Source organism: Dipodomys ordii, unplaced genomic scaffold (assembly GCF_000151885.1).
Source record: "Dipodomys ordii isolate 6190 unplaced genomic scaffold, Dord_2.0 Scaffold15, whole genome shotgun sequence".
Classification (NCBI taxonomy): Eukaryota; Metazoa; Chordata; class Mammalia; order Rodentia; family Heteromyidae; genus Dipodomys; species Dipodomys ordii.
Window position 1 is genome coordinate 1,818,900 of NW_012267231.1, and position 9,802 is coordinate 1,828,701.

The 9,802-nt window shown below is 64.5% G+C and overlaps 1 protein-coding gene across 1 annotated transcript; it reads left to right on the forward strand.

Annotated features, from left to right (window-relative positions):
- The first annotated feature begins 732 nt into the window (after positions 1-732).
- Furin (furin (paired basic amino acid cleaving enzyme)) lies at positions 733-8,130 on the forward strand. Its single transcript, XM_013012113.1, has 15 exons — positions 733-1,396; positions 1,751-1,849; positions 1,943-2,038; positions 2,299-2,427; positions 2,523-2,599; positions 2,724-2,812; positions 3,232-3,404; positions 4,102-4,314; positions 4,718-4,818; positions 5,977-6,080; positions 6,167-6,284; positions 6,363-6,542; positions 6,909-7,033; positions 7,125-7,235; positions 7,365-8,130. Exons 1-15 carry the CDS (start codon positions 1,226-1,228, stop codon positions 7,949-7,951), a joined length of 2,373 nt encoding a protein of 790 aa, XP_012867567.1. The 5' UTR covers positions 733-1,225; the 3' UTR covers positions 7,952-8,130.
- Positions 8,131-9,802: the final 1,672 nt, after the last annotated feature.

The window sequence follows — 9,802 nt, forward strand, 5'->3', positions numbered from 1 at the left end:
GGGCATCCCCCCCCCCAGTCTCCAGGCCTCTGGGTGCTTCCTCCATCTCACCGTCCGGCGGAACCTCCTTTGGACTGGGCCATGGGGATGGCAGCACCCTGCAGCAGGGAGGAGGTTCAGGGAGCCTGGCGCAAGACGGGGTACCCCGCGGCCCCCTGAGACCTCGCCCACTGCTGCCCTCCTTAGTGCTGGGTCTCTGGCTAGTCGGGCCCTCGGTGGGGCGGTCCCACTGTCTGTTTACTGAGGGAGGAAAAAACAACCCGTGGACTATTGATTCAGCTCACCTGGGCGCTCCTGGCTGGCCAGCCTGTGTTTGGCCTGGCTGCCCGGCTCACATTACGCAAGGTAGGGGCCTCGACCAGGCCGGTGTGCTGCGGGCACCCCAGGAAGCGCTGACTTTACCCCTGGCTGCCCAGCCCTGGGGCGGGGTGAGGCCTCGGTAAGCCCCAGGGCTCAGAGCCCGACCCCCAGGCCTAGCCCACTTCTCTGCAGCCTGGGAGTCTTTTCAGGTCACTATGGCTGACTCTGTGGAACTAGGAGACCCTACAGAGTTGGATAGGCCTCGTTCATTACAAAAAAAAAGAAAAGGCTTTAAAACCCAATATTTTACACTTTTATAAAACATGCCTAGGTGTTGTGGAGAAGCCCTCGTGGGTCTTGCCATCTTGAGAGAACCATTGTTGCCACGTTAGCGGGCGCCCTTCCAGATTGTGTTCTGGGCTATGTATAAATACATAGGTATAAATAGTTTTTAAGAACAGAATGGGATCATGTGTACATAGTGCTTTGTAATGGAGCTTTCTTCCCTTGATTGTGGTGAGCTTTTATTTGTCGTCTGTGATTTGGAGCAAGTCGAGCCGCCACGCTTCCTGTGTTGGGCTTGTTCTCTTGGTGGACGGAGGCTGGGAGGAGGTTGGGGCTCATGCTTTGGTCCAGCCATCTTCTAGGGAGCATTCTGGTGTGTTCGTCCCTCTCTCCCGGCCCCTTTCTGGGTGGGCTCGAGGGCACCCTTGCAGGGCCTGGTGGGACTGACTCTGTCCTCTTGTTTCTCAGAGCCAGCAGTCCTCCTCCTGTCCCCCGGCCCTGCCCACCCCGGCCCCATGCCCCCGCCAGCCAGCCCCGGGTCCCAGGCAGCGAGCAAACACGGGGGATCAGAGGCGCTGTGAGCAGGCAGAGACGCGGGAAGGAGGTTCTGTGAGCAGGCGGAGGAGACCACCTCCCCCCCATGGAGCTGAGGCCCTGGTTGCTCTGGGTGGCAGCAGCAGCCTTGGTCCTGCTGGTGGCTGACGCCCGTGGCCACAAGGTCTTCACCAACACGTGGGCTGTGCACATCCCCGGGGGCCCGGCGGTGGCCGACAGCTTGGCACGAAAGCATGGGTTTCACAACCTGGGCCAGGTAGGTGTTCCCGCCTGGCCTGCCCGTCTGGCATAGGACGTTGCCCAGGGGTGGGCCGGGCGGTTAGGCATCGGGGCACCAGGGAGCAGGAACTCTCCAGGGCATCGGGAGGACCGGATCTGGGTGGCCAGTGCATTGGGAGCCCTGGCTTGTGCCCCCTGTGGGTTCCTTAGCATAGCTGCGTAGACCCCGGCACCGCTCAGCGAGGGCAGCCCTGTCCTCTGCATGGCCTCTCTGGGTCGTTGGCAGCATGCAAAGCTCTCCCCATCTCCCCTCCCTCCGCCGCCTCTGGTCACCCACCCCGCCTCCCCTGAGACTGGCAGAGGGAAAGCCCACCTCTCCCCTCCCCTGCAGATCTTCGGCGACTATTACCACTTCTGGCATCGAGCGGTGACGAAGCGCTCCCTGTCCCCCCACCACCTGTGGCACAGCCGGCTGAAGAGGGAGCCTCAGGTGCGAACGGCCAGCCCCTCCCTGCTGCCAGCCTCCCCTCCCCACTGTTCTCAGGAGCCAGACCCCACCTGCGTGCCTTCCTCTTCCTCCCAGGTACACTGGCTGGAGCAGCAGGTGGCGAAGAGAAGGACCAAACGGGATGTATACCAGGAGCCGACGGACCCCAAGTTCCCCCAGCAGTGGTACCTGGTACGCAGTGTCTGGGGCCCTGCTCCCAGCAGCCCCCTCCTCCCCCCAGGTCCTGAGGCGGGCTGGCCTGCCCTCACCTGCCCCTCCTGCCCAGCCTGACCTTGCCCTCCGGAGTCCCTCCCACTTCCCCCGAGGCTCACCCGCCAGCACAGGCCTCTCAGCAGCAGGGCGGGGGACAGCGTTTTGGGGTGGCGAGGGAATGCTTGGTGTTTGCCCGCCTGGCTCCACCCTGTAAGTCACGGGACGGGGTGTGTCTGCAGTCCGGTGTCACTCAGCGGGACCTGAACGTGAGGGAGGCCTGGGCGCAGGGCTTCACGGGACATGGCGTCGTCGTCTCCATCCTGGACGATGGCATCGAGAAGAACCACCCAGACCTGGCGGGCAATTACGTGAGGAGGCGTGGGGGGCACACCGGCGGGGGGGGGGCTGCCCTGCTCTGCTGACACATCAGGCCTCTCCCGACACCTCGCCTTGTTCTTCCCAGGATCCGGGAGCCAGCTTTGACGTCAATGACCAGGACCCTGACCCCCAGCCCCGCTACACACAGATGAATGACAACAGGCAAGAGCGGGCCTTCTCGTCCCTGCCCCCCCCTCCCCCGTGGAGGCAGGGCTGAGCCTGAGCTCTGGTGGGTGGGCGCTCTGCGGATCACACCCCGCGAACACTGTGCTCTTGGCCGCGGCAGGCATGGGACGCGCTGTGCTGGTGAGGTGGCTGCTGTGGCCAACAACGGAGTCTGTGGTGTGGGCGTGGCCTACAACGCCCGCATTGGAGGTGAGTGGCCCCGCCCTTCTGCTCTTATTGGAGCTGAGTGACGCCTTGGCCCCGCCCACTTGCCCTCTTTTGGAGGTGAGACTGCCCCTTGGTGGGATTTTCTCCGCCCGCTTCCCTTCTGGCCATGGCCTGGCACTTTCCCACCGTGGATCCTTCAGGCTGTGTGGATATTCTCTTGGGTTCCTAGCAACTCTGAGAGCTGCGGGACTCGGCGGGGCTGCTGACGGGTGGGGAGTAAGCGTCCTCTCGGCAGGAGTCCTCTGACTGCCGCAGGGGCCTCAGGTGCCAGGTTGGGGCAGGGGGTGGTGTCTCCTTTCCCCTCTTGGAGGCAGGCACTTCCTAGGACTGGGGGGCCCCCCTCCCCCAGCCCCCTGGCAACTGAGCTGTTGCAGCCCCTCCTTCCCACACCCTCTGTCCAGGGGTACGCATGCTGGACGGCGAGGTGACGGACGCGGTGGAGGCCCGCTCGCTGGGCCTGAACCCCGGCCACATCCACATCTACAGCGCTAGCTGGGGACCCGAGGACGACGGCAAGACAGTGGACGGGCCGGCCCGCCTGGCCGAGGAGGCCTTCCTCCGGGGGGTCAGCCAGGTGAACGGGGTCCCGCCCCCGCCTCCGGGACGGGCCGGCCCGCCTGGCCGAGGAGGCCTTCTTGGGGGGGGGTCAGCCAGGTGAACGGGGTCCCGCCCCCGCCTCCGGGACGGGCCGGCCCGCCTGGCCGAGGAGGCCTTCTTGGGGGGGGGGGTCAGCCAGGTGAACGGGGTCCCGCCCCGCCTCCGGGGCTGGCTGAATGCGGTCCTCCCCGAAGCTCTCCACTTACATGAGGTGCTTAGTGTCGTGCATTTGTTCAAGCACTTCGGAGGCTGGGTTAGCTCAGTGGTAGCGTGTGCTCTGCATGCACAGACATGGCTCTTCGTTTTTTTCAGTGCTGGAGTTTGAACCAGAGCCTGGGGTGTGCTGGTTAGGTGCTCTGCTTCTTGAGCCTGTCCCCAGTCTGAGGCCCTAGCTTTGACCCCAGCATCACAAGAGAAATAGCAACAGTAGTAATAGTCCATTAAAAGCGAGAGATGGAGAAGGAAAAGCTGTCCATAGCCACTCTGGCACTTTGGTGCACTCCACTGCATTATGTCAGCGTGCATAATGACCCCCAGGCTTTTCCAGGGGGGGTGGGAGGGGGGCACGGAGCCCCCAAGAGTGAGACTCCAGCCTCCCCAGTCAGCAGCAGCCTCTGCCACCAGTCCTCCCCCAAGGCCGAATCCCCAGTGACCCCAGCCCACTTTGTCTGCAGGGCCGCGGGGGGCTGGGCTCCATCTTTGTCTGGGCCTCGGGGAATGGGGGCCGTGAGCATGACAGCTGCAACTGTGACGGCTACACCAACAGCATCTACACGCTGTCCATCAGCAGCGCCACGCAGCTCGGCAACGTGCCCTGGTACAGCGAGGCCTGCTCATCCACGCTGGCCACCACCTACAGCAGCGGCAACCAGAACGAGAAGCAGATCGTGAGTGGTGCCTGGGGCTGGGCTGGGCGGGGCTGGGCGGGGCGGGCCAGGCTGGGCGGGGCTGGGCTGGGCGGGGCTGGGCTGGGCTGGGCTGGGCGGGCCAGGCTGGGTGGGGCTGCCAGGCCCTCAGGCCCCCTCCAGGCGCCCTCCGCTCTGAAGTCCCACTGTCTGTGAGACCGGCCAGGCAGGCCTCGAGTAGCACAGGCGTCACCCAAAACCCTGCGCTGAGCCCCTCACCTCCCAGCCCCCATCTATTCCTTGAGAAACGAAGGTGGGTGAGCCAGCTAGCAGAGCCCCAGGAGGAAGAGGCGAGCATCCTGATTCTGGCAGTGTCCAGGATCTGTGGGTCAGGCCTCTCAGGCCCTTCCACCCGCCACAGACCCCAACCCTGCTGTCCCTGCAGGTGACCACCGACCTGCGGCAGAAGTGCACCGAGTCTCACACAGGCACCTCGGCCTCGGCCCCCTTGGCAGCTGGGATCATCGCTCTCACCCTGGAGGCCAAGTAAGCCCGGTCATGTCACCCCAGTGCTGTGTGTGCGCATGTGCTGGTCCCAGGGCTTGAGCTCCCGGCCTGGGTGCTATCTCCGACCCCTTTTGCTCAAGGCTAGTGCACTGCCTCTTGAGCCACAGCTCCCTCTTTTCTGGGCAGGAAAGTCTGTTAGAATTTTTTTTCCCCCCTGGGGCTCAAACTCAGGGCCTGGGCACTGTTCCTGAGTTTTTTTTGCTCAAGGCTAGTACTCCACTACTTGAGCCACAGTGCCACTTGTAGCTTTTTCTGTGTATGTGGTGCTGAGGAATCAAACCCAGGGCTCAAGCATGCTAGGTGAGCACTCTACCACTGAGCCACATTCCCAGCCTCCATGAAACCTTTTTTTTTTTTTTTTTTCCAGTCTTGGGGCTTGAACTTTGGGTCTGAGTGCTGTCCCTCAGCTCTTCAGCTCAAGGCTGGCACTCTACCACTTGAGCTACAGTGTCACTTCTGGTTTTCTGGTGGATTATTGGAGATAAGAGTTTCACGGACTTTACTGCCTGGGCTAGCTTTGAACCTCGATCCTCAGATCTCAGCCTTCTGAGTAGCTAGGATTACAGAGCCACCAGCACCTGGCTCCATGAGACTTTTTTTTTTTGTGTGTGTGTGGGGAGGTCTGGTCATGGGGCCTGATCTCTGGGCCTGGGCTCTGTCCCTCAGCTCTTCAGTTCAAGGCTAGCACTCTACCACTTGAGCCACAGCACCACTTCCGGCTTTTTTTATTTTTGCTTATGTGGTGCTGAGGAATTGAACCCAGGGCCTCAGGCATGCAAGGCAAGCGCTTTACCACTGAGCCACCTTTCTAGCCCCTCCATGAGACTCTTATCTCCAATTAAGCACCAGAAAATCGGAAGTGGTGCTGTAGCTCAAAGTGGTAGAGCACTAGCTCTGAGCAAAAGAGTTCAGGGTCAATGCCCAAGCCCTGAGTTCAGGTTCCACAATCAAAAAAAGTTTCATGGACTTTCCTGCCCCAGCTGGCTTTGAACTGTGATCCCCAGATCTCAGCCTCCTGAGTCACTAGGACGCCAGGCCGAGCCTCTGGCCGCGGCCCAGTGCTCTCTAAGCACCTTTAGTCTCCAGCTTCTCTCTTCTAGAAGCATTCAGCATGGCTTCTCCCGTTTTCCTCTGCAGCAAGAACCTCACCTGGCGGGACATGCAGCACTTGGTGGTGCGGACCTCGAAGCCAGCTCACCTCAATGCCAACGACTGGGCCACCAACGGCGTGGGCCGCCAAGGTGAGGGCCAGGGGGCCGGGTCTCGGCTGCGTTCCGGCAGGCGGCCACCGCACTCCGCTGACCTGCCTCCCTGCCTGCCCCCACAGTGAGCCACTCGTACGGCTATGGGTTGCTGGACGCTGGTGCCATGGTGGCCCTGGCCCAGAACTGGACAACGGTACCCCCCCAGCGGAAGTGCGTTATCGACATCCTCACGGAGCCCAAGTAAGGCCTGGGCCCTGGGTGGGTGGTGGGGCCAGCCTCGCGCGCCGGTGGAGGGGCCTCACGGCGTCCTCTGCCCAGGGACATCGGCAAACGGCTGGAGGTGCGCAAGAGCGTGAGCGCGTGCCTGGGCGAGCCCAGCCACGTCACCCGGCTGGAACACGCGCAGGCTCGGCTCACCCTGTCCTACAACCGCCGCGGGGACCTGGCCATCCACCTCGTCAGCCCCATGGGCACCCGCTCCACCCTGCTGGCCGCCAGGTGAGTGCCCGCCCCGTCCTCCTGCGTCCTGCGTTCCTCTCCCATGGGCCCGGCAGTCAGCACACCTTGGTCGGCGAGGGGCTGCAGCGTTGGCCGAGGAGTCGCGTTGTCCCGTGGGACATCCCGTGTCCGCGTTGTCCCGTGGGACATCCCGTGTCCTGTAGTTGTGGTTCCTGCCTGTGTAACAGGCTAGCAAGCTGCCCCTTTGGGAAGTGTCGGTGCCCCCCTGGAATCCTGGCTAAGGATGTCCGTTCGTAGGGGAACAGGAGAGCCCCGCGCACGTCTAGCCCGTGGTTGGTGTGGCCTGGGGGAGGTGCCCAGGTCCGCAGCCACGCGAGCCCCATCTGGGTGCAACGCCCCCTCTAGGCCGCACGACTACTCTGCGGACGGCTTCAATGACTGGGCGTTCATGACGACCCACTCCTGGGATGAGGACCCCTCCGGCGAGTGGGTCCTGGAGATCGAGAACACCAGCGACGCAAGCAACTACGGTAGCGGGGCCGCGGGGCCAGCCTGTCCGGTGCGGCCGGTGCTGGGGGCGGGAGGGGGTTCCCAAACTCACCACCTCGTCCCCTGCCACAGGGACGCTGACCAAGTTCACGCTCGTGCTGTACGGTACCGCCCCCGAGGGGCTCCCCGCAGCCCCGGAGAGCAGCGGCTGCAAGACGCTCACGTCCAGCCAGGCCTGCGTGGGTCAGTCGTGGGAGCTGCTGTGGCGGGGGGGGAGGGGCAGGGAGAGGCACGTGCCTGGGGACTGCAGGTCCCCAGCCCAAGGCCACGTCCGCCTGACGCTGCCCCCCCTTGCCCTCCCTCCCCCCGCAGTGTGTGAGGAAGGCTTCTCGCTGCACCAGAAGAGCTGTGTCCAGCTCTGTCCCGCCGGCTTCACGTCCCAAGTCCTCGACACGCACTACAGCACCGAGAACGACGTGGAGACCATGCGGGCCAGCGTCTGCGTCCCCTGCCACGCCTCGTGTGCCACCTGCCAGGGCCCCGCGCCCACGGACTGCCTCAGCTGCCCACGCCACGCCAGCCTGGACCCCGTGGAGCGGACGTGCTCTCGGCAGAGCCAGAGCAGCCGCGAGTCCCGGCCGCAGCCTCCCGGGCGGCTGGCGGAGGCCGAGCCCGAGCCACGGCTGCAGGCCGGGCTGCTGCCCTCCCACCTGCCCGAGGTGGTGGCCGGCCTGAGCTGCGCCTTCATCGTGCTGGTCTTCGTCACGGTCTTCCTCGTCCTGCAGCTGCGCTCTGGCTTCAGCTTCCGGGGGGTGAAGGTGTACACCATGGACCGCGGCCTCATCTCCTACAAGGGGCTGCCGCCCGACGCCTGGCAGGAGGAGGGTCCCTCCGACTCGGAGGAGGACGAGGGCCGGGGCGAGAGGACCGCCTTCATCAGAGACCAGAGCGCCCTGTGACGCCCTGTGACGCGCCCCGCGCTCCCCGCCTCGGGCACTTTTTAACTCACCAAAGTATTTTTCTATCTTGGGACTGGGTTCGGACGTGGCTGGGGGAGCTGAGACTGCTTCCCACCCCAGCCCCGGGCCCACCCGGAGCCTGAGCCAGCAGGGGGCAGGGAGCTCGCCCCCCCCCCCCCCGCGCCCGCCACGGGGACAGAGGAGTGAAACCTTTAGGGCAGCTTTCCAAGGCTGAGGCCCCACGGAGGCCTGCGGTGCCGAGGGGCGGCCCTCCCTGGGGCTTGGGACCCAGGCTGCAGCTCCCGCCCCTCCTTGCCCCTCTAAAGCAATAATGGCCCCGTCCAGGGCAGGAGGAGGCGCCTCCCAAGGGCTCCCCCACCTGGCCCTGGCTTGCACCCCGGTGAGCCTCCAGTGGCAGAAGCCTTGAGCGGAGGAAGGGACCAAGGCAAGGCAGGTGCTGGGCTTCAGGCTGCCGCTCCCCCGGGCCGCCTGGCTGGCCGGGCCGCGCCGAGCCCCCGGCCCCCGAGCACCCTCCCCTTGCCTGGGCCCAAGCCCCTGTTTTCTGAGCCCGGGGCGGCTGGGCTGTTGGCACTCACAGCCCAGGAGCCCCTGGGTGGGTGGTGGGGAGGGACATGGCCTGCCGGGCCCCCCCCCGCCCCCTCCCCCATGCTGCTTCCCCTGTGGATCTCAGGAGCTGTTCGAGGATATATTTTCACTTTGTGATGATTTCACTTTAGATGATTTTTTTTTTTTTGTATTTTTAACGGGGGTAGCAGCTGGACCACCCGCCTCCTCCCTCCCCCCGCCGCCACCCTCCCCCACTGCCACCCAGCCCTCAGGCTGGGCGGTGCCGGTGGCTGAGCACCCGCAGTGCCCAAGTCCTGAAGAGGCAGGCCGGCGAGGCTCTGGGAAAGGGGGTCTGGGTGGGGGTAGGCTGACCTGTGCTTCGCGTGGGCTGTGCCAAGGGCTTAGGGGGGCTGGCTCTCCAAGTGCCAGGGGTGGGCAGGCGTGCCCCGAGCCCCGCGCCCCGCTATCACTGTGCCCTGCTGGGGAAGCACTGGCCTATCACGCCCCGACCCCCTCTTCTGACGTGCCTTTTGCACCCCTCCCAGTAGGACAATCAGTCCCCTCCCACCTGGGAGCCCCCTACGCTTCCCCTAGCTCCCTGGTGTCCACCTGCGGGGGGGGGGCAGGGGGCCCTCCCGACCCCCACCCCTGCCCTTGTGGCCGGCCTGGCTGGTTTTGTAAGATACTGGGTTGGCACATGGTGATTTTTTTTTCCTTGTAATTTAAACAGGCCCAGCATTGTTGGTTCTATTTAATGGACACGAGATAATGTTAAAGGTTTTAAAGTGATTAAACGTGCAGACTATGCAAACCAGGCCTTGTCTCCTGTGGGATATTGCTGGCTGCGTCCTGAGAGGGGGGGATCTGTGGCCAGTAGGCTTCCTGGTGGCCTGGCTGCCGGCGGGACCCAGCCGTCTCCGGCAGGCTCCAGGGCCTTCTGGCTGCAGTTGGACGCAGCCCCCAGGACAGAGCCAGGGCCTCTCCGGGGCCTGACAGCCAAGATGAGAGCCAAGCCCCCCCCCCCCTCCAGCACCTTGGCCTCGCGCCTCCTCCCCTCCCCGCGGAGGGGCCGCCCTGGGGCCCGGCCCTGGCCTGCGCCTGCGCGGGGAAGCAGGATGGGTCATCTGCCTGGGAAGTTTTACCCCACTGCAGGCTGGCACCCGGACGGGGCGCTGCCGGACTCCCCCTCTCCCTCTCATGGTCCCCTGGCACCCCGACTTGGTGCGAGGACTCCCAACATTCCCTGGCTCTTGGAGACAGGTTCCCCAGGGCCAGCCCCGGCCC

Bases quoted from the DNA above. Each gene is read 5' to 3' on its own strand.
- Furin (XM_013012113.1), top strand. From the start codon at position 1,226: ATGGAGCTGAGGCCCTGGTTGCTCTGGGTGGCAGCAGCAGCCTTGGTC. The intron at 6,081-6,166 runs GTGAGGGCCAGG...CTGCCCCCACAG, and splicing joins CAACGGCGTGGGCCGCCAAG to TGAGCCACTCGTACGGCTAT. The intron at 6,285-6,362 runs GTAAGGCCTGGG...TCCTCTGCCCAG, and splicing joins GACATCCTCACGGAGCCCAA to GGACATCGGCAAACGGCTGG.